The 25,201-nt window shown below is 39.8% G+C and overlaps 1 protein-coding gene across 1 annotated transcript in view; it reads right to left on the reverse strand.

The window, feature by feature from the left end:
* Positions 1-2,443: 2,443 nt before the first annotated feature.
* LOC139742945 (uncharacterized) overlaps positions 2,444-25,201 on the reverse strand; it is a 45,217-nt gene continuing 22,459 nt past the window's right edge. The window contains exon 2 of the mRNA XM_071653453.1: positions 2,444-2,777. Within this exon, the coding sequence (XP_071509554.1) occupies positions 2,444-2,777 (334 nt within the window). The remainder of the gene's footprint in view (positions 2,778-25,201) is intronic.

The following is a 25,201-nucleotide window of genomic DNA, read 5'->3' on the forward strand; positions in this document are numbered from 1 at the left end:
TGCGGATGATGGATATTCTATCAACGCCTGATGAAGCAATGTGCATTATTTGTTTTATAAGATGGCGACATGATTCAAATTCCACAGCAGCCATTTTCACGATTCCCAGGCCAGCTCCAACTCCAAGATGACTGATTTACAAAAGACAACAGAATGCACTTTCTCCTTAGACTGAGCATAACTTGCATGTTTCTACATGTATGTAATAGCTTTTTTTGTTAATCAAATCAGTAACAGTGAAACACATCATGCTCAACTTAGCAGAAGGTGCATTCCAATGTCTTTTGCTAATCATGTTAGTACTTAAAGCGGTGATTGAAAGATGATATCACCAGCAGAATCTTTGACTGTATTTTGCTGGCATATCCACATAATCTGAAGAAATTTGGTAGAAAAATAATTATGAAATATATATGGCACATATTTAGACAATTCATTTGGCCACATACAATTTTGTAAGTGATAATGAGGGAAGGTATCATGAATCAACACAAGTCAAGACATATAATGTATTATATAGGTCCTTTGTGTGTAGTGTGTGTTAAAAGCCTCTCCTGTATTTTAAAACTACTAAAATACAGTAGCACTGCCTGGCAAGCACTTATCAGCATATTTAACCCTGTACATCTATTCCTCATTTCCCTTCAAAAAGGTCATCTAGCAGCACAAGCAATTGCCCTCATAGATACATCGGCATAATTAAGTACCAAAAATGTCAACCCCCATCAACAAAACTTTCAAACGAGCTGAAAGCAGGCCTTACATCAGCAGCCCAAAATACAACAAATTACTCCACGAAATTCCTTTCTTTTTTTCCCCCATTTTTTTTTCTTTCCTTGTTGCCCGCCCCCAGTCATGTGATAGTGGTCACAGGACCATAGAAGAGAAATTAAAAATAAAGCCAAGTCAATTTTTTTTTTTCTGTGTACTTCCGCTCAACAATATCACTTTTGCTCTGCAATGATCACTATCTGGTCATCGCAAAAGGTCAGACAAAGAAGACGATCCTCCTTGTACCAATCTAAATATGATGCTGCGTAAGTTATAAAAACAGAACAGTCCCAATTCCTTTGTTCCCCACACTCCTTTTTGAAAACATAATTCTTGCATCATTTGCCCGAAACATCAAAAACAAATGGCCACTTTCTAAAGGCAGGCACTAAACTTTCTAGATGTGTTTACAACCACAAAAATAGATTGTCACCATGGGCGAAGAAAAAAAAACACCTACAAAAAGAGACATGTTCATGTTCAATACACCTGGTTCTCATCACTCATATCAAGCCTATCAAAAGATGCTTTCCATCCATTCTGAATTCTGGGCCAGGAAAAAACAAGAAGCCACAAAAGATAAATGGTCTTTCCACAAGAATGAAGGAGAGAAAGATAGTCCCAACATTTACCTCATAACACCAGTAAGATAAGGCTACATGAGATTTTTATCTGGATCTAGATTACTGCCAAGGGGATTTCCTTGGTTAGAAGAAAATTTGTGGACGAAACCTTTGCCAAGCTAGGTTGGAAGTTTGATCTCTAGACATCAGATTTTTAACCAGTTTCCTCAACAGATATATATTTAATCATCACTTCCTAGGGTTACGACATGACACAGACAGTTCCCCTAGACAACAGGATGGGGGAAAAAATTGATCAGCGGAATTGAAAAACCTGTGAAATGGAACAATTTTCTGAAACAGAAACACATGATTTACACACATTCATAGAAAGAGAAATAATTGTAGAGATGAAAATACTTCAGACATGGATGAAATGAGATGGCTTTGTGGTGATCCTTTGTCCACAGACACACAGCTCCCCTATCTCAGATGTCTGTAAAAATATGAAGGTGGAGAGATGATGGGTGTACAGTTCATATCACAAGATTTTCACATAACTTTGCCCGACAACCGCCCTGACAAACACCTAGTCATGACACCTATTGAACAAACACATACAAATTTAGAACTGAGAGAAAGAAACAACATCTCTATGTATGTTCTCACAAACTTTGGAATGGTATCCTGGAGGCAAGTTGCATTACTACGTATGCAAGCACAGATAGAAAATGTTCAAAATCAAACTTTTTGAGTGCGACTCATAGGACTGACCTGGACTTGACATCAAGATTGAAAGAAATTGCCTTACGGAAATTTTGCTTCTCGAATACAAAAACTCCAGTATTAAATGTCACTGCCCCCCATATAAAATGAAAAAAGTTTCTCTATAGCAAATTGTGGTGGTGAAGAAGAAAAAAAAAAGAGAGAAGTGATAACAATATTGATAATGGTACTATTGCTAATGACTGTATCAGCAATGACCATTAATATAATTGTTTCCTTTTTGGAGGCTGTAGCTGCTGCCTTTATATTCCAAGCCTAATGGAATACTTTTCAAGTCATATAGCAGACTTTCAGACCTTGACACTGAACAAGGGTGTTCTCTATTATACCTTTAGCACTTCTCTTGGTAGTGAGGACAGCTCGGGTACTGGACTGAGTTTGTTGGGCTGGGGGATCTCCACCGCCCCCGGAGCGCTGGCAGAGAGGAGAGGGTTGTTGCCGCCCTGCAACATGTGCATGAAGGAGCCGGTGTCGGAGCTGGAGCTGGACACCCCTGCCCCCGTCGCCGCCGCGGCAACCGTCGTCGGGGTGATGGATGTGAGTAGCTGGTCCTCCTTCTCCTTCTCCTGGTGCACCTGCTGACGCATCAGCTCCTGCCGCAGCGTAGTCCTCATCGACATCGCTCCCGGGGAGAACTCCGTCCCCATGCGGAGGGAGCTGTTTGGGTGATAGTAAAAAAAAAAAAAGAAACAGGGCTTGTTATTTGTTGTTGTTTTGCAATGAAAACAATGTCTATATACACACAATATGTATGAAAAAAAAAAGAAAAGAAAAAGAAATAAAGATGCAACGACAGAAGCCAGCAGCCTCCCAGGAAGAATACTGTATACATACGTCGAATATTTCAAGAGGTTTTTATTTTCGCAAATTTCGTAAGTCAGGTGCTACTCGCAAAATTAAAGACACGCGAAAATAATGACTCTGATCTTGATATGAAAGCAGCGCACACATATTTCTCCGTTCAGTAGAGTACTCCACGATCGTGAATTTAACCACTCGCGAATTCGTCGGGAAGTCTCAATTGGCGAAAATTTAGACTCACTAAATAGCGTATCTATATAGTCTTTGACTTTCAGAGCATATACCAGAATCTCCGATAACTGTTCAACGTTTTTCAAAAGCCATCTCGGAGATCTGACTCTGATGTTATGTGACATGGAACAAGATTTGTTTGCTTTTATTTGTTTTTTTTTAAATATCTATAACACTTACAAATACAAACACATACAGATTATAATTTTTTTTCCTACTTTCAACGCACAAACTTACTCTTTTCTGATTTCTGAATGTTGGGCATGTTACCTCATTACACCCTTGTCACATCTATTTTATTTGTCACAAGGCAATGGCACTAAAAAAAATATATATATGTTTGTGCCGTCAATTTGTGGCAACAAATGAAAAGCCTCAATGAAAAAAGAAAGATAGTAAAAAACATATTCAGAGCTTTGTTGTGTTCATCATTCAGTGAGCTTCTTTACCAACTTCTATCAAGCTGTAAGTCCATTCCTTATCACGGTTTTGTACATCTTACTCCATTGCCTGGCACTCTTCTATGTACAACATGTACACAACTTTCAATACCCTTATGGACTCTTTACACAGTTTTGTACGACTACAAGTATGGATGTGAAATCAAAGGCCAAGATGAGCTCTGCAACTCCTAAATTTAGGGGTGAAACCATTCCAGACTTCAGACATGTTTGCGTATCCAGAATCAAGCAAACCTGATCGGAAGACACCTCTTGACCGCTAGTGACCATACATAATTTGAGAAATGTGTTTGGGAGAAATACACCATGTATGATACAAGTTTGTTTTTTTACACTTGTTTTCAAATACCAGGTTCAGGTTCAGGTTCAGGTTTATTTAACACTTCCATAAAAACAAATCAACATATAACAGAAAACATTCAGCATTACAATCAATTAGACTACACAAAAGCATTATCATTACAACAACATCCATGAGAAGTATAACAAAACAAAATGATTGGATAGTGTTAGGAGACAAGCAGAAAGGCACAGCCTTATAAAAATATTTAAGCCTGTCTCCAGAAAAAAATATACACATATTATAACAAATCATTCATGGAAATATTTTTGATAAATATAAAACATCTCAATTTCAGCAAGTTGAAACATGGCTGTACACATCTATCAGATACACACACACACACACACACACACACACATACGCACGCCTACACACAAACGGCCTAACAATCAGAAAATTCAAGGTATTGATTTAGAAGGTAAAACTGGTATCTCCTTTGGAATAATCGTAATGATGTGCTGCCTCAAATATCAGGAGAAATTCCGTTCCATATTTTAGGTCCAGATTAGTGTGAAACCTGTTTTGATATGTACCAGCATTGTACCAAGCAATCTTTCTGAGTTTGGAACATTTCAATGTGTATCTGGCAAGTACACTTGCAGTATACAACCCCTCATCGTACCCTCTCCCTGTCAGTTGTGTGTCAAGTACATCTGTTATCACGTAGACATAGACGATACCTGCACATTGTACACGTACTGCACTGAACATACAATCTACGAGTGCATGTTTGAGATAAGGTCTTTTTCCATACAAACTTTACAAAGGTCAACCTTGACAGTTCGACTGGGGGAAGGGGGGGGGGGGGGGGGACCACAACAATTTTTTTTTCCCATTTGTCCTTTAGTTTCATCTTTAGCACTGAATACAATAAGATAAAGAATGAGGGTATCAGTGCACAAGGATCGAACACTGCAATATCTATTTAGCTTCTCTGAAATAAATAACTTTTACCACGGCAATTATGCGGTTTTAAAGCATAATCTACATTAGGCTCTCTTCGCAGGACATCTGCCCGCATATTTGATATAACCATACAGATCAACTTGCTGGTACACCATTTACAATGCTAACAGCACTTTTTAGATCTACAGGTTTGTATACCCCTGTACCAGACATGCTGTAAAGCAAATGTCAACAAAACATGCATGTCCTGTGTACGCAATAGATTGTGATAAGGTTCAATTTATCCCCCCCCCCCCCACCTTATTAGGTTCAATACCTTGACCTGCTGTCCATCAATAATTACTCAGAAGTGATTCCCCTACAAGTAGGAACCGTTCTAATTTTTTGATGCCTTATGAAATGAAACACATTGTTGGGGTGAGGGGGAGCAATATGCAGAGTGAAAACATGGGTCTTTTACTCCTACACTACAGCAAAGTTCACTCCTGAAGGAGGAGAAGGGTGCCTACTGTACAGCGGTTATTCATGCGAGGGTTTAATTTTGCGAATTTTGCAAATCACAGTTGGATGCGAAAATGTCACCATACACTAGGGTAACAATGCATGTAAGGTAGCGTTGGTGTCAATTCGCGAAAACAACATCTCACGAAAATGTTTGTGACCTTCTAATTCACGAAAATATCACCTGTATGTGAAAATAGCAGCTTATACAGTATTGTGTAAATGTGAGCAACTTTATAGTCTACAAGGAGGGACTGCTCGATATAGGGGCTGTGTCAATCCCCAAGATTGTACATCGTGTGAACGTTGATGGCTACATTGTCAGAAAGAGACAAGTTAAAGACATTTCAACAAAAAAAAGAAGAGAAAGAGCGACAGAGCTGGGAATAACTTTCCAACTCAAAATTGATTCGCCGTCTCAGCTGATGAGCAAAATTTCAAATGGTTTCCCGTACAATTCTGTGGAGGAAAACTGCTACAAAACTGCTACAAAAAGGATTTAGAAAATGAATAGCAAATCGCAATGTGGAACCAGGGAAGTTATTCCCCACAGAGAGGTCAGAAAAAAAAGAAGTGTGTGCTGAACTTTCAGTCAGACTATAATGAGTACGAAGCTACCAACAGCACAAATCTGGGATTGCTGCTGTTATCACGGTTGCAGACTTTTAACATGAACGTATATGGGAACTTGTGCAACACTTGCACGTATATTGTGTTTAATGTTTGTACCTTTATAGCAAATCATTTCATGCAAGTCTTAATGTATGGCACAAAGGTTACAAACTAAAGCCTACCCTGGGCCAAAATTACAGTATTTAAATATGAAGTCATCAAAATGGGGTCGACAGAGACAGCTTACAACGGTAAGCCACCTGCCTTCAATTGGTAACACAGAAGAAAAGATGTATTCAAAAGTGGAATTTTTTGCAGTGTGGAAACTTTCACATACGTATATTTCACACCACCAAAAACTAGCATTAAAATGAAAGCTGGTGATATTTTTGCTCGTTATATAATGTACCATTGTTTAATGTCTTTCACAAAATCAAAAACACATAAAATTCATCTCATTTGGAAGAGCACGATATACTGCTTGTGCAAAAGTATCAACTTTTACAGTACTTCTAGCACTCCTTAGAAGAGAAACATAAACACAGAACAAAATCTCACTGCCATTCTGTTCATATTGTTTTCTGAGACGGCAGACATATAACACAATGCACGTCTCATACAATTGTATGTTCGCACTGGAAAAAGAAAATAAAGACTATGCTTGTAGCAAATGATTGACTCGACAAAAGAATCCTTTATTTGAACGAAGGCCATTCTTATTTACACAATATGTACACAGTGACCAGCAAATTATTGAGTGTAGAATCTTTGGATCAGTAATTAGCCTGGTGTCGTTTCTGATTGCATGGTTTGGCTTCGCTGATCTCTGTCCGACTTTAAACCCAATTCTCACAATGAATCCCCTTCCATGTACCGTGTATGGTGGGGGTGGTTCAGTGTCTAGTGTGCAAATGTGGCAGCTACCCATAAAAGTGCTAGATCGGTAAGCAATTGTTAGGCCCATTCTAATGCACTCAAAAGCATGAGTCAATTTGAATTGCCCTTTTTTCGCTCTGGTTCACAAGTACAAATGCAAAAAATACAAAATAAAAATTGTGATCCAAATTGCACTGGTGCACAAAGAAAATTGCGACTCAAATCACATCGTTTCAAGCACAGCTTAACTGCCCATTGGTGAGTCTCAGAGTTTGACCTGACTTTGATCTGAATGTCCTACATGCCTTGCATTTTGGGTTATAAAAAAAAAGTTATGATTTTGCACAGTGTTATATGAACTTCACACCACAAACACTTGCAACTATTAAGAAAAAAGCTAAACTACAATGTATTAGAAAATGTCTCACTTTTATAATGTGTACTGATTGCAATTCATACCAGTATCTTACCATAGTCACTACCATTACATTCACACCCATTAAAAACCAGTTTTTGTGTTGCGATTTGACTGAATAATCGCAACTTCTAGTGGCTGTGTGAATGGGTCTGTTCATGATAGGTTTTAATAGCTATCCACATGAAAATCTCTGATGTTACTATGTCAATCACATGAATCGCAACTTCTAGTGGCTGTGTGAATGGGTCTGTTCATGGTAGGTTTTAATAGCTATCCACATGAAAATCTCTGATGTTACTATGTCAATCACATGAATACACTGCTTAGTGCTTCTAAAACTAAGCTACAAGAAAGAAAGGGAGAGGAAGACAATACCAAAACACATAAAAGTATGTATCTTTTTGAAAGCCAGAATACTGTTTTCCTCGCTACAAGAATTTCTGGTCGATGCAAATGAATGAAGTGAATTTACCACCTAAGCGTGACATTGACAACTTCTAAGTCATTGCATACCTCAACTTCTGGAACTTTGGAAGTGCAAAGAGAAGTGACTGTCGTGTTATCAACCAGCCCTTGAAATTTATGCAAACAAAGAGTGCAGAGTCAATATATCAAAGGCAACCTCTGGCCATAACACAATACAGCATTATGCCTCTCACGGTCAAATTTAAGTGTTTGTGATTTCCCATAAAGCTTGTAATTATTGCCATTTTTTCATGGTGGTAATCCATAAAGTGGAGGCAGAATTACTGCCATGTTTTCAGCCAGACTTCAGTAGAAAACATGTATGTGTACAATTCATCAATATAAAAGAAGAAGGAAAAAAGAAAGAACTAGATAGAAATACACTCAGAGCAACACATTCTCTGTGCTCACATTGGTCCCATGTCATTGGGAAAGTTCCATGCAGCTGGTCATTTCCCTCCCAAACCATAGTGTGGACGCTCACAGGGACTTGTCCCCCTGTCCCCGCAAAGCAAGTGGGGTCCGGGGACAAAACTTGGAGGTGAGAGTGGCCTTGGGCCGTATGTGATAGCGCCCAGTTGTATTCATCAAATTTGCGCATGCATGAAGTCTAATGGTTTCGAGTGCAGAGTGGCAGGGCTTGCCACAAGTCCCGATTGGGGACAGTCGGGGATAGCAGTGTGGACGGTCAGTCGTAAAAAAGGACGAGATCTCTGGTGACCGTCTCCACAATGCAGGGTATAAAGTGAACACAGGGAGAAATGGCAACCAGAGTACAACTACATATTTTGCACATTGTACCTCACAGGTATCAGCTCCAACAGATAGGGACAATGAAACTAACCTGGATTAAAGTTTGCTCTGATTACAGAGAATACACTGATAAAATGTCAAACTGACTACAACTCTGACTACAGGTTGTTTATGTTGCTAAAGTTCTAGTGATTAGTTACGTTCAGACGGCAGGCCCTAACCTCGAGGTTAGGAAACCTCGAGGTTTAGCTCTTGCCCCCTAACTACGACGTGTGTCCACACGACGAATCTTAACCTCGAGGTTACGAAACCTCGAGGTTAAGTTTCTGCCCCCCGTAACTATGAGTGGGTCCCACTCGATGTTAAAACCACAAAACCGGAAGTTTCAGCCCACACTGCTAACATGGCTTCTATTTATTCTTTAGTCCAACCCTGTCGGACTCGCTTACAGGTACTCTTTTTCTCTGTCGTGGTATGCAGAGATAGCACTGCACTGATGACTTTATGCCTTTATGAAGATATTCGTCGAAAACATTCTTTTAGCGTCTGAGAAGAATATAGAATACAGTAGCGAGTTCGACGTGTTCAGTTTCAGAGATCAAGCGCATGGGAAGAAAAGATGATGTTGTGTCGTGCGTCATAGGTTTTTCACGTGTAGTGTATTTGTGGTGTACGTTTGGGAGGTTGACCCGGAAGCAGAGGGAAATTGTGGGGGCTGGAGTTAAATACGGCGAGGTCACTCTTAACTTCGAGTTCGTTGTTTTTTGTGTCCACACGGTGCTTAACTACGAGTGGGGACCCCCTGCGGCTCGTGGTTGGAGCGCTAACCATAGGATTTCTCGTGGCTCGAAACATCGAGAAAACCTCGAGGTTTGCTAACTACGAGTGCGTCTTCACGGTCCCTAACTACAAGCTCTAACCTCGAAGTTTCCTAACTTCGAGGTTAAGGGCTCCCGTCTGAACGTAACTATTGACACTGCAGCACTTAGGAGTACACAGATATAAAGTAGTTTCTGGTTTGGCAAAAATGTGGTGCAAAATCAAACTAGCCAGATGCAGCAAAGTTAGTTCCGTAAAAATCAATTTAAACAAAAATAAAAAATAAAGAAAACATCCCGCGCGAATCTCGTTCAACACTGGAAGTGAACATCGAAACTAGCGCTTTTTTATGACCTGACTGTTATTATGTAAAGTAGATTGCTAGCAATCATTCCATCAATTCAAACCAAATATATTGAGCAACAAATTCAGGGTGTTTTTCTTCTCTTGCCTGTATAGCATCAAGATTCAAGTTTTTCTCTTTTATAATCTTATGATGCAACAGACTCAAATTAGCCTATAGACCTACCAGTAATCATATGCATGGCTTCTTTGCCCCATATTTTGTTGCTACTATTACAGTTATCACCACTTTTGTTTAGTTTGGTCTCTCTTCAAGTCCTTGCCACAGTGTCTGTGTTTTCCCTTCCCTTTTCATGCTGTACAACTATTTCACCATATGCAATGTACTTCTGCATTGCATTAGCCTTTTGTCAAGGCCCTCTCGCTGTATGATGGCTACAACCAGCAAGCGAAGCAAGCCCAGGCAAGTGCAACAACGCAAGAACCTTTTGAGATCTGCTTCACACATAATTATTCATGACACATGAACCCTACTGAAGAGTCATATTAATGGGTTACGGTTGACCAATGGAACGGTGCGCTTCAAATATCCTCCATCTTGGCGTTGTCCAGCCTGTTTGCATGCATCGCTGACCACCAATGGCGGTCTGTGGCATGCCATATGGAAAAGTTGCTCGCATCTGCTCCACACACCCCACGCGAATCTCGTTAAAATCAGGAAAGTACATCAAAACTATCTGATGATCTGACTGTTATTATGTAAAGTAGAGCACTTAAAAAAAAAAACAACAACAACAACAACAACAACAACCTTCGGGCAGATTCTGAATCATGCTCTGTCAAAGTATGAACTCTGTCCATTGGTAAAACTCATAAAACCCATAATCAATTCATGTACTAAGACTGTGAAAAGTAATGGGCCTCATATTGCTAGTCATCACCAGAAATGAATATGAACTTTAGATATCAGACCAACTCATCTAGATCATTTGCATACATAATACCATCCAAACTGTACAGCATACTCACCAAGACCCTTGATATTGCATTTTCTCCAAATCTACCACCAAATTTTCCAATAATTTCAGTTCAGCATCATCCACTGGGACTGCACAAACAGGACCAGGAACCACCAGCACACTGAATAAAGTCAGCCGCTGGGGCATCTTCATATGCTTGGGGATGGGGAGGCTGATTATAGAGTCTATGCCAGCATGTGTCGTAAATGTTATCAGCACTGGAGAAAGCTATGTGTTCGAAACATGAAACCAATCCTGCCAGTAAATCGGGAAAAAAATAATTAAAAAAATCCCAGGAATTCTACGAAAAGCTACCAATATAACGATAACATTTTCGCCACAATTTTATTGTCTTCATTCATGTTAAAAATAATGCCTCCGGCACCACTTCGTGGCGGAGGCATAAAAAATATGATATACGGGTGGTTTGCTTGTGCTTGTTTGGCACTAAGTCTAACTTTTTCATCAGAGTTTGAGAGATGCCAGCATTTAATTCTCGATACACTTTACAGAAAAATACACACACACACACACACACACACACAATTAACTCTTTATGTGCCACGTTTGCACGTCCGACTCAGTCGACGGCGTGCCAACTTCGCATATTCTGCTCAAACCCACAAACCCGCCCAAACCAATCGATAAATCGCCAAATACCACAGTACAATGAAAGATTTTCTTGCGCTTCCGTTCGTCTCACATATAGCTTGCATTATATGTGTTGATTGACTATCAAGCGGTGTTCCCTAATAGATTTTAGTGTAAATTCTAAGTTTTTGTCACATGCCTTTACAGTAATGTAACTACTGGTCATTTGAAACAAAACGAAAAAAAAAAAATCATAGCTTTGTCCTACCATTTACATCAAAACAGACCTTGGCATTTTCTCTACAACTTTGCTCTCTATACATGTCCAGCTTAACAGAAATTTATATAAGTTACAGAGATTTGAAAACAGAATGTTTTCTCAAAGCATGACTACGTTGGTGTCTCAGAATAATGTGGCACACAGGGGGTTTCCACCTTGGCACATAAAGAGTTAAAACAAAAAATCACAGAGACGTTAACATATGACACAATTAAAACACACACACACACACACACACACACACACACACACACACAAAGAATGGACCATAATGCTTCACTTTGGATTAAACAAAGACCTGACACACAACAGAGAATACACAAAAAATTTCATGAACCTGAAGAGAAATAAAAAAAAAAAAACAAGACAAAACAAAATGCATTAAATAGTCATGGACTTCATGTCTGGCCGAGCTGATGAAACCATTCTTTAGAACGAAGAGGAAGACTAAATGTCCCACGGATGGATTGAAACAAGCTCCATTTTCTGCATTGTAAATTGACCATCAAGGCAAAACATGACATCATCACCCATTATCCCGTTGAGGATGAGTCCCAAGTATACTTGCACATGTGTCTATGGGAAATGCATGTTGTAGCAAAATCAGATCATCCTCAACTGGTTAAACATGAGAGCGACAAAGAAGACTGATAGATGGAAAGAGAAAGAAATAGCTACCCAGAAAGAGAAAGAGAATGAAGAGGAGGGGGAGTGGAAGAGGTAGAAGAAGAGAGATGAATAGGGTCAGTGACCAATACATACTGCATTTGTCGTCCAGCGGGATGCCAGCATACTTGGCTATTGAGTGTGGTGGATGGGGGGTAGTAGAACTGCATTCTCGGCCCCCAGTATGGAGAAGGATCCGACTTTGAAAAAGTATAGGACACACCAGCGAGTTGGCGGTTCGTGCCACGCCACCCTCCACTTTCTCTCCCCTTTCCGACTCTGCCCCCTTGTATCTCGCCCTGATCTCACCAGCATACAGTACCTCCACTGAGAGTATCCCTCCTGTTGGCAGATAAGTCTCCAACTCTTCAATTTTCAGGCTGGAGAGCAGTGGGAACTGCAGAACCATTTTTCCAGGAGCGCATCGTCACAGCTTGTGCTCCTCCTGGTTATTCGTGTGGTGTCGTCTCTGCTATTCCGTCTGTCTGTGCAGCCTTATGCCAGTGATCGGCTGGTCTACAACAACAAATGCTCGATGGAAGGGAAATAGATATCTGGTGCACGAAGAAAACCTGGCAAAATGTCAGATTATCGCCCGTGGCAACCAGCTGAAACATGGCTCCTGACCACCAGCACAAATAAAGAATGCAATAATTCTGTACAGGGTTATTAAGGATAGAATCAAGTATAGGCTCACCATCATGACTGTGCACTAATCTATTCTTGTACGACTAAAGATGTCACTGGACATGGGGTATGTAATGCCACCTTGCACAATCAAGTGTTTATTTGTTTGTTTGTTTGTTTAGGAAGGAGCTTAGGGAAAAAACACAAATGAGTCTGAAACAAGGCAGCACATACATACATACATAAAAAAAAAAACACTCCATGCTTGCAACATCAGAATGAATTATTTCTTGCGATGTTAGAAATGATCACCTGACAGTTAGTCTCTTTCCATCTTTGTGACACTGTAAATTGGTCACTACAACGTGCTGAGAACAGCCGTTGCATGCTGCTACATTTGTGAAGCCGTGACGCTGCTGCCAGACCTAATGATACAGTTTACATTGCTTGAATTGAAATCTTAAATACAAATATCTGAACCAGAAAGAAAATAAAGATGCAGAAATAGTGGATCAGTTTCACTATTTCATCCTTTTTTCTTTCTTTTTTTGACAATCTAGTGGCAACAATCTATTAAATTAGAAGCAATGGCAATGCCCTCCACAGAGTCACAGTCTACAATTAGTTGTCACATATTGATATACACGCTATCTCTATGGCCATGAATCAGTCCCATGGATTTAAATCAGTAAAAAGTTTAAATTCACAAACCCTAGTTTGTACTGTGTGCCATCTTTTCAAGGATAAATGCACCCGAGGGACAGTGTCTTGCCTCTACAAGAAGGGGCTGGTATGATTACACACAACATAAGTTAGGTTCACACGTTGTTCCTTAACTTTAAGTTTAGGTCGAAAACTAACTTGATGATTAGCTTGTAGTTTAGCACTGTGTGGACGCACTCGAAAGTTAGCAATCTTGAAGTTTAGTCGATGATTAGAACCACGAGACATCTCAGGGTTTACGCTCTCTCCACGAGCCGCGGGGGGTCCCAACTCATAGTTTCGCTCCGTGTGAACACAATAATCAACAAGCTTGTGAGTTAGCATGAACATCACATCTTGTTCACATCCGGGTCAACCTCCAGCTGCGCTATTCTGTATGGGCATAAGGTCATCGAGCAAAGACTCTGTACTTCTGGAGTAATCATCGAGTGGGATTCGCTCATAAGTTGTAACTTATGAGTAAGTTTAGGTGCGCGTATGAACCTGCATCGTGAATTCACAAGTGGAGCTAATCATCGACAATTTAGTTTTCAACCTAAACTTCAAGTTTGGTGACTGCCTGTGAACGAAACTATTGTTTGGCTAGACTCTTGGGAATTGAACCCAGGCCAATTGGATTGGGTGGTAGACGACTAGCGACTGAGCCACATCACTGCCCTACCTTCCCCTCATGTTCCAGAGGTCAAACAGTATAAAGACATCACATGCAAACAGAATTGAACAAATTTTTGCTGCATTTTTACTGTCCAGTTGAGATCTGCCCAAACAAATTCAAGAAATGTATTTGGCAGAAACACACTTCAAGTTTGCTCTCCCTGAATTCAGATCTACAAGAGGGTGTGCTGATTAACGCAAAATGTGTTTCTACCGACCACTTACAGAAAATTTCTTTCAAAAGTCTGAAGCCCCGCAAAGTAGAGAGAAAAATAAAGTACATCATATTGTACTGAAGGTTGTTGCATTCAAAACTACTCGTGCCTGGTAAACCGACGTACTTCCCAAGGTACTTGAACTGAACAAAAGGGAAGTGTAGATATGAGTAATCCACAAATTGATTGTGCCGCTTGGTTTTCATTGAGATGTTGTTAGCTGCACGGTCCCTTCTCCCGCCCAATATCAAAACTGCTCATTTCACAAGAGAATACAAATCGAGTCCCCAAGTACCGGTAGTTTCGCATCTCTGTGACAAGCAAGAGCGTTAGAATCGAAGCTAATCAATCACTAATGAGTGACATGAATTTGGTGGTTTGCAATTAGCTGCACTGCTCTTGCCACTGGACGTACTGTGATGATTTTGCTGCGATATGACTCCTGGAGCTTGTTACCCGCTGTCGCTAGACACGCCCCTTTCTGACGATCTAAACAACAGGCACAAAAATGGAGCACGAAGCTGGAGAATGGTCATAACGTGAAAATCATTGATACAACCAGGCTGTGGATTAAGACAAACTGATCATGTCTTCATGGACAGAGGAAAAAAAAAGTTGGGCAATAGTAGGACATAAAGAAAGAGGAAAAAAAGTACAGACATTTTCACATGCCATGTAAGACCTCAATTCATCAACAAATAACAAACACACAAGTATGGACAACCATAGACAATATGCTAAATAAGGGTTTATGTGCATTACATACTGTATGTTGTCTTCACAAATGGTTCACACTACAGTTGCATATACTTTCTTCACAGGAAAGATTGGTATTGCCAGCAGTTAAGTAAAATGTTCATCTATTTACTCCAGTGAACAAAATAAACGTAAATTATGAACTTAACAAACTTTTCTATATAGATGCCAACTCCTGCATTAGTTGTTTATGAAGTACAGTGTATACCAACAGGGCTTACTCTTAGCTCTTGTAGGTCCATGGTCTTAGCCACTCATGTTCCACATCTTATGTGACTTTTCTCCTGACTTGAGTAGCACTAACATTGAAACCTACGTACATCAATCATGCATTACAAATGTAATAAAACCAGGTGACCAATATACATGTACAACTAGAAAAGCCCTCTGTGAGCGCAGACCTCCGCCAAGCATGCAGCTCATTTCCACCACTGATCTTGTTCTTCTATAGAGATATCAGTGATTTCCACCCATACGTACTTACAGCATTGTGTGCTTAAAGTCGCCCGATATCCCAATATAGAAGCCTTTGTTACATCATAAACCTTCAGCTGCACGGCGCCCCTCGCCCTAGCAGAAACTAGAGCACGCACTTTAGTGCGCGCATGCAAACCTCAATATGTGCAGCCTGAACTCCCAAGTTCATTGACCCACCTGCTAAAATGTCAAAAATCCTTCACAAATTCCCCCCAAATTCTCGGATCACTACCAAAATTTAATCATCTGTTACTTGTATCATTCTAAACCTTTCCTGCAAGTTTCATCCAAATCTGTTAACTACTTTTTGAGTTATTTTGCACACGGACAAACTAACTAACTAACAAACGAATGAACAAACCAACGGTAACGAAAACATAACCTCCTCCCTTGGCGGAGGTAATAAGCAGCTGAGCATCATACAACTATGTTAACACACAACCTAATATTATATACGTCATAAACTTCTTGGCATATTTTGCGAAATAGGGTATACAAAAATTTTTCAAATGGTTTGATTTGTGATCGAGAACTACTGTACATAGTACAGTGGCAGTGAGGAAGAAGTACAGTATCAAACATTTGTTAAAGAAAAAAGCATATCAAGCTGTCTAAGGAATGTCATCGCACTCTCTCTGAACATATGTGAAAGACGCGGTAGCATGGGCTTTCATGGGTGGCCCAATTCGTTCGATGCCCACCAGGGTACATTCGAACACCACAAATTGTACCCGTCCGTAAATACTGAGGGTGCATCGAAGCGTTCACTCATTGGTAACAATCGAGATTCTTCGGCTGTGTGTGTACTTACATAAAGATGAGTGATAAAGCTTTCAACGATTCCTTATGGGGATATCCAAACCAGGCCAGCCTTCTAACTCCACAAATCCCCACACCTGTACCTGGTCTTTAACCCTACGATGTCTCCTCACAAAAATCTTCAGGCATGAGTCGACTTTTGACAATTCTATTCAAATTCCTCATCTTTATACCCTGACATCACCTTCGAGTTCCTGACAGATATACTTGTATTTACAACCACAAAAGCTGAAATGACAATGACAAGGAAAAAGTGTGGTTTACCCATGGAAAACCCCCTTCACACTGAATGTCTAAGGAGCAGATAAAACCTCACCATTATTACACATCACACCATGCTGCAAGTCATCCGAGGAAAGCTATATGAATTCTGATTTTTGGTCCAAACGCAGGGGGGAAAAAGTCTGGATGAAACAGGAAAAAACAGAAAAGCAGAAGAATCCAAAAGGAAACACAGGAAATTACAGAAAGAATAGTGAATGATCACATGATATGGATAAGTAGGTTGTTGACCAGCCTTACAGTGAACATTAATTAACCCACTGAGGACAGACTGATTTTGCTACAACACGCATTTCCCATAGACACCTGCCCGAGTATACTCGGGACTCGTAAATGCCACCTCAGAGAGGTTTAAAGGGATGATATAGTTTTGGTTGAGATGGGGGGACTCAGGTTTTGACTTTTTGCAAAATAATTAGAAACAAATTATGAAATATTACAGAGCATACAATTCTAAGATGAATTCAAGGTTTATTTGATGAAAGTTGTTTTTGAAAATGGCTGAGATATCCAAAAACAGAGTAAAGAAAAATGGTCCTAATAAGTGGTGGGTTCTACCTTTTATTACGCCCTCCTTGTTGTTTGACATCTTCAGCCAATTCAAAACCAAGTTTCATCAAACAAACTTTGAATTCCTCGACGAATTGTATGCTCTTTCATATTTTATGAGAGGTTTCTCATTATTTCACACACAAAGTTTGAAACCTGGAGACCCATCTCAGCCAGAACTACACTTGTACTATATAGTATACATGTACCATCCTTTAAAGGGAGTCTGTCATCAGATATTACGGTTCTTTGATAGAATTGATCTCGGTTCGCTGCCCATCATGGCACACTCGAAAACCATGACTAGCGCATCAAGGCCTGTTAGAATACAATTTGCCTCCTGCTCACATGAAAATATATTTTCCAAAGAGAGAACACCTCACAGAATCTTTGCCGCACTTAAGAGCATTCCTAAAGGTCCATCCTCACTGAATGGTATCAGATAAATCTATGCAAAAATCAAAGACTGATAAAAATGTCATTTGCAATTAAAATTACAAAGCTACATATGTGTACTATATAAAGTACTCAATTGTATGTTACACACAAAAAGTAGCACTGCAAAATAAAAATGTACGTACAAATACGTAGTTAATCATTAGATGGCTTTCCCAACAGAGAGCTATAGGTTTTTCTTGTTGATTTCAATCTACCAGTCGGCAGGGAATTTTGAATATGACAAGACATTTTGTATTTTACGCCAGGCTTTAGGAGCAGCAATTGCAAAAGCCTGCCCATCTTACCTACATGTATATTGAAGCTTTGAGAAAGTCTACAAAGGGTGCGTCTTTGAATAATGTGTGATTTTATTTGGGGGAGCTTTGGGCATGCTAATATTACATTTACTGTAAAAGGTGTTATTTTCGCAAGGGTTTAATTTTGATGAATATTTCAAATCACTGTTGGGCCATGAATTCCACAAGATGAGAAAATATCACCACCTGATCTTGGACAGACAGGCATTAGTGCACTTACGATTGCCTTGGTATCAAATCACATAAACAACATTGCGTAAAATTGTTTGTGACCTTGTCATTTATGAAAATATCCCCCCCCCAAAAAAAAAAAAGAAAAGAAAGAAATTCAAATGAATAACACATACATGAATATGAAAGATAATATTGACATGTATGCAATGTATGTGCTGATAGGGGAATGAGTAAAGAGGTATATATTTTGATTGTCTTACAGGTGTATGTAAGACAGCTAAATAACCAAGATTAATTATGGAGATGGATCAATTAATAACTAGGAAATCAAATGCAATATCACAGAGAGAAAGAAAATTGCTGGAGACAGCGATACAACCTGAGACAAACAAGACACAACAGACAGCTTGCAACACTCGTTATTGTGACTTCACAAGACGTATTTATGTACACAAGTGGGAACACACAGAGGAAAGTCATCAATAAATATTTCATGTTGGCAGACACAACATCAGGTAGGAAGAGATGCTCAGACACACGCATACATACACACACACACACACATACACACACACATACACATAAGAGGGTCGAGTTTAATTTGTGCTCACCCTCTAGATAATAATGAGCTTTAGATCTGCAACGCAAACACTAATACAACGCAAACTCCAGGGTTGAACAATAGAAATAGCTGTCTTGCGCTTGTGCAGAACACCATTCTAGCCTAATAGCATCATCATCAACGTTCGCGTCGCATATCTAGAGCTCGCTAATGGCTAGCCAGATGGGGCTAGAACTGATGGCTAGCTGGCTGGTCAAATTCCACTGGACTACCTAGGATTAAAATGTTCAGCTATTCAAGTCCATTGGGATAAGTCAAAAAAAACTGAGCAGCCCTAAAATTTACTGCATACATCAATGCACTGCAATGAACAGAGACTTGGTAAAAACCTGATGGCAGAACACAATTAGCCATGAAACAGACAGTTTGTAGCTATCACTCATCTCAGAACTGTCAAGCTACACCATCATTTGTAAAATACTCAGTGATTAGAATGAACCATCATAAAGAAAAAAAAAATAGAAAAGAAAAGTAAAATCACACCTAATCTCTTTTAACTACAAAACTTACCCACAGGTATCGCTATAAAAGTATGGAATCGGCATTGCGCGCAAGTGCAGACGATTGGAGAAGAGTGGAGAGTGTTTCTCTCTCTGAAGCAGGACCAACAGACAAGTGCACAGTCCTCGCCAAAGTCGCAATGAAACTCTGCCTGCCACCACAAGCTAACATCACTCTGAGCAAAAAGGTTAGCCAGATCAATAACAGGTTTGATTGTTTTGTTTTGTTTTTTTCTTTTCTATTCTTTCTTTTTTTATCATAGCCACAGTTACTAGATAGAAACTTATCTCTGCATTGTCTCACGCAATTTTGTCAGCTCATTCAGACCACAGGAGTCTCACCAGGGAATGGAAACTGACCTCGGCAGGGAGGGTGTTATGTTGATCGAACACGGAAATGGTATTTTGTCAACATGGACCTTCATAGAAGTATCGGGACTCGCATTGGCGATCTGCGATTGGCATTGATCACAGTAACCCCAGAGAAAAGAGCTAACAAAACCCAACCCAAACTTGTACAAGGTGTATATTATATATCTCCACCGATCCATCCTCCTAAACTCTAGCAGGCAACTCTCGCACAGTGCGAAACAATGATGCACGGTTTCACTCGGGAGAATGACACATTGTATGCAAATACTCGCAAAATAACAGAGCAGGCTGCTGTCAAATAAATAACATGGGTTTCAGTTCCACCTATCCACATTCTATGTGATGTGTTTCTGCAGGCATGACAGGTTAAGCGGCATTTTCACAAGAATTAAAATTGGCACAAAAACTGCTTCCGGGGTCATGATACTGTATGCTGAAGTTTCATCTTGCATAAAGGTCCATACGCTTACCGTCAGTTTTTAAGGCAATTGCAACCATTCATTAAAATTCCATGGATGTTTCCTCCATCACATTTCATCACTGAAAAACCTAAAAAAAAGAATCTTTTCTAACCCAACAGCACCAATCATATTCATTCATAAAAGACCCACAAAGACAAAAACGAAAACCTGAACAGAATTTATACACACAAGTTGTTCATCACATGAGCATTATTTGGACCAAATATCTATCACTAAAAGGCTAAATTCTCACTTATAAAGACTACGAAACTCAAATCCCTTTAAAAAAACCCCAAAAAAGCCACACATTTCTGTTCATTTTTGCAGAAAACACCACGGTAATCATACTTATTTCAAATTCTCATGAGACTGTAGTACAATGTACTTCAGTGTACTGTGCTTTTTTATAGACTCGCATTATGACTTCAAGAGGCCCATTTCCAAATATGCTGCACGCCAAATCTCAGCTACTGCAAACTTTTGAGGACAACCGATCAGAAAACAAGTCGGGCGTTTGCATCCTCTTTGAGATGCAGATAATGTACATTGTCTCAAAAGTGTTGAGATGTTACAAAGACAATCCCTGTGACATTTCATGCTTACAAATTCACACTTCAATGTGGCTTGCGAATGACACACACTTTGTATTCACAGACCATTTTTACTCAAGGTATTTGGATAGCAGTTTTGGGCACTGGTAGACATCAGGAAATTTCTGAGCTAACTGTACAGCATAGCTCAAAGTTTGAATACATTCTATATTTCACGGCATATACTGTAGACGTCAATATTTTCGCGCGATTAATTTTTCGCGCTGAGCGGCTCGAAAACATATTCGCGGGTTCTTAAATTCGCGCTTGGTAGCGGGTTAATACACAGTCGCTGTTTTCATCCAGCGATGCCAGCGTACGATAAGCGACGTAGCGAGCGGTGCGAGTGCAAGTACAAGCGCTCGACGTACTCGATAAATGTTCTGTAGGACTAGTACTGTAGTCGCGGGGATGTAGCACACCAATCGGCCGTGGGCTCGGTGCGTGCGATGATACTGCTATATGCTTAAACATGTCTGTACCGGTACTACGTAGCAGTATCATCGACGAAGCGCACCAGGCCACTGTGCATAGAAAATTGCGAAGATATATTCGCGCGTTTTTGAATTCGCGATAGCCGAACGTAGCGCGAAATCCGCGAAAATTAATGTACCGCGAAAATTTCCGCGTTTACAGTACTGTAAGACTGATTCTCACAAAGACATTCCCACACCGTAAACTGAATGTAGTTTTCTGCATAGGTTTCTTGCTTCTGTCAAATTGAACTTTGATAATAACCAGATCAAGTTTATGCTGCTCGTACAGTCTGTAATTACAAAGTTCAATATGGAATGACCTGAGCTGCACTTCAAACTTTGCAATCAATATTTACATTCATCTTTTTCTACCCTCGGCATCAAAGCCCACTTCATAATGGAGATAGAGAAATACTGTGTTTTTCATGTTCTTCAATTTTGATTGATTGATTGATTGATTGATTGATTGATTGATTGATTGATTGATTGATTGATTGATTGATTGATTGATTGATTGATTGATTGATTGATTGATTGATTGATTGATTGATTGATTGATTGATTGATTGATTGATTGATTGATTGATTGATTGATTGATGACTGACTGACTGACTGAATGACTGACTGACTGACTGACTGACTGATTGATTGATCATCTTGATCCAATCAATCTATACATTCATTTACTGCATTCATACAATGTACCTGTGAGATTTCTCTCCAAAAATTAGCTGAGTTTTACACATTTGTTGTTGTCCTTAGGGACGCTACATTGTATTTATTTATTCATTTATCTCTTTATTTATTTATTTGATTTATATACTTATCCACTGCATTTAATTCATTGCATTTCACTCCAAATAAGCCGAGTCTTACTGTAGGTTTTTTTTTTTGGGGGGTGGGGGGTGGGGAGAGTATTTGTGTACAGAATGTAAAACGAGGAATTTTCGCATGCATTTTAATTTCGCGAATTTCGCGAGCACCAAAATTCACGAAATTAAAATGCACATGAAAGTTTTTGTCTACACTACATGCATTGGACGCCAGTGGCAATTCGCGAAAATTTCATGCCACCAAAAAGGCTGTCGGCTCCAATTCGCGAAAATTCCATGCCGCGAATGTATCATGTTTTACAGTACACTGTAAACTGGTTAATCTCTCCCTGCACACATACCTGTAATGTAAATTGCACATTCTTTTTTTCCTCATAAAATAACAATAAGAAAACTTGGTACCAGTGTATCATGTTATATGGTTCTTTCTTTGCTGATATGGACAAGTTTTGTGAATAGAATAGAGGTGGGTGCACATAAACAAAGATAGCAGGATTTCAATAAGATTTCTTCTTCTTTTTTTTCGCACTCGTTCAGACATACAGAAATATCTTGCTACTTGCCATCTCGATAGCAGCCCATACTATGCGTCCCTGGAATCTACATTTGTACCATAACAATGACACTTTGCTCTTGTGTTGTGTGCTGTTGTAATGTGTGTATTGAATGATGGGACAGGAAAAGTACTCAAGATTATTTTGTCTAGTGTTCAGATACTCTCCACAGGGCAAATTATTGCACCATTTCTCAAATAATCAAGATAATTCCAAAATAATCCTAAGACTTCTTGCTATTGCAATCACGATGCTGAGCATGCTACATGTATTAAAGTGAGATTATCATTGTCCACACTGGCAAAAATCTTGAGATGTGGATCACGCTACGTCAGTGTGAATGGCACTTTTTTGACTTATCTGCAGTTCAACATTCACACAGTCTGACCTTCATGAAAATGGCAATGGAATATGAATTCAGAGAAAGTCTGAACTTTCATCCATCAGCGACAGCCGGGAAGTTGGCGGCACTTTTGACACGAGAGCTCGGCTCTCGCTGGTGCTTATCGCAATCTCAACTATATATCGCGTCCATGGTAACTGCCAACACAAGCGCAGGGCAAACGTAAGGGGACAACCCCCGCCTACAGTGTCCTATCCAGGCACTGCACACAGACATGATGTCATTTAATGCCCGATGTAAGGTTAGTCTTTTCAGTTTAGGAAGTCATTAAAAAATGATGGTAGATACTGCATTATATCTTTTATCCTTTTTTTTTTTTTTTGGGGGGGGGGGGACATTATTTATAATCTATCTTGATCATGTCATGGCATATAAAAACAGGGGTTCATTTCAGTTGCTCCAAAACTATATTAGCTCGATGTGATGTACAATGTATGAATCAACATGTACTAATGTACTGGACAAAGCAAAACATACAATTTTATCAAAATATATTACTTTCTTTATAGGGTGCATTCATGCTAACTTGGCAACGGCAGAATCAACATTCTGAAACACTAATCCAAGACACTTATCCGAAATAGTGTTCACGGGGAAACTGTTCATGCTCACTTTTTTTCTTAGCTTGAGAAGAGCCAATTTCACAGACATGCACTGCATGTTAATGAAAAACTATAAACCCCTTCAGTCTAGGAAGTCATAAAATATGATGATCACATGTACTGCATTATATCTTTTATCCCTTTTTATGGGGGGAGGGGCAACATTTATCATTTATCCTGATCATGTCATAGTATATCAATCAACATGTACTAATGTGCTGGTAACAATTTTCACAAAGCGGGTCTATGCAAGTCTTGGAATCCACTATAACTTTTTTTTTTTTTTTTTTTTGCTCCTAACCACAGGGGTGAATATGTTGATATTCCAGCTCATATTTAATATGGGCAAAGTCTTATCCTTATTCCACCCACACTCTATCCAAAACCTGTAGTAACCACTGCGCAACTTGAAAGCTAGCCATGTTTGCTACATATGGTATCTGCTTGTAAATGTGCTAATTGCTGGACTCATGGGGGCACTATTGGCCTCTATCCCCTTATATCGCATATTATATGTGTATCCTGAATCAACCTGTGAATCCTAAAAGAAGTGATAAAAGAAATATTTTTTTTTCAAAAAAATTGCCAAGCATGCCTTGTATAAACTGCAAAATCAGAGAGGTCAAAATGGACCACAGTCCACAAATATGGATCTAATGCTGAAGGTAAGACTATTAAATATTCACAATGTTTTTCTATGCCCCCCCCCCCCCCCCCCCCTCCCCAGCAATATGCTTCTCACAGGTCATACAACTTGTAAGTTGCCTGTTTCAGATGGATTGTTTCTGCAACACACCATCGACTGAAAACAGTTTTGCATCACTACCCTTTTAGGCACAAACTGAAGCTAGCAACTATGGGGGTTCATTGAATTAAATTTGCATAACAGACACCACACCACTGGACCCTAAAATATTGATAGAGTACAATGGCAATGTCAAAACCATAGAGCTAGCTGCATGGTCTAATGGTAGATGGACCAAACATAAATACAGTCTCTGATCATTGCATATCAAAAAGTCAGCTTTCAAATTAACAACAGTATAAGAACAGAGACAATAAATCTTCTGGGCTCTTCTGCATGATCGAGAAATATTAATCCACTATTCATTCAGATTTCATCTTTGCTTTGTGCACCCTTGATCGCAAACAATTGCCAGATTCATGTAGGGGCCACAATAATACTACTTCCTCGTCCATTCTGCCCCATCTGTGTGCCCATCACAGACTGCCGACGGTAGCGGCGGTTGCCAGACCACCGGACGGACCGACACCGAGGGCAAACTCCACTGTGGGAAGTCGTTAGACTGCATACTGCCTGCTCTCAGCTGATACTATGAGTAGCGGGGACTGGGTACGCGTGATCGATGGCCCCCATCACTCACCTATTCACCCGGTTGGACCACTTCGTCTCCTGATGCTGATATGGACAAGCGTCGAACATGCTGGCGTCCACGTTTCCGTCGTAGAGATACGAGAGGATACTCTCAAACGGTCGTGGCATTATCGGGAGGGACTTACTTCCACGTGTCTGTTAACTCCACACAGAATCACAAGTAATCACAGCAAATCACAGCGATACCAGAGAAGA

This window comes from Diadema antillarum, unplaced genomic scaffold (genome assembly GCF_040938485.1).
Source record: "Diadema antillarum isolate AM-2024a unplaced genomic scaffold, OU_Dant_1.0 seq00001039_RagTag, whole genome shotgun sequence".
NCBI classification, from domain to species: domain Eukaryota; kingdom Metazoa; phylum Echinodermata; class Echinoidea; order Diadematoida; family Diadematidae; genus Diadema; species Diadema antillarum.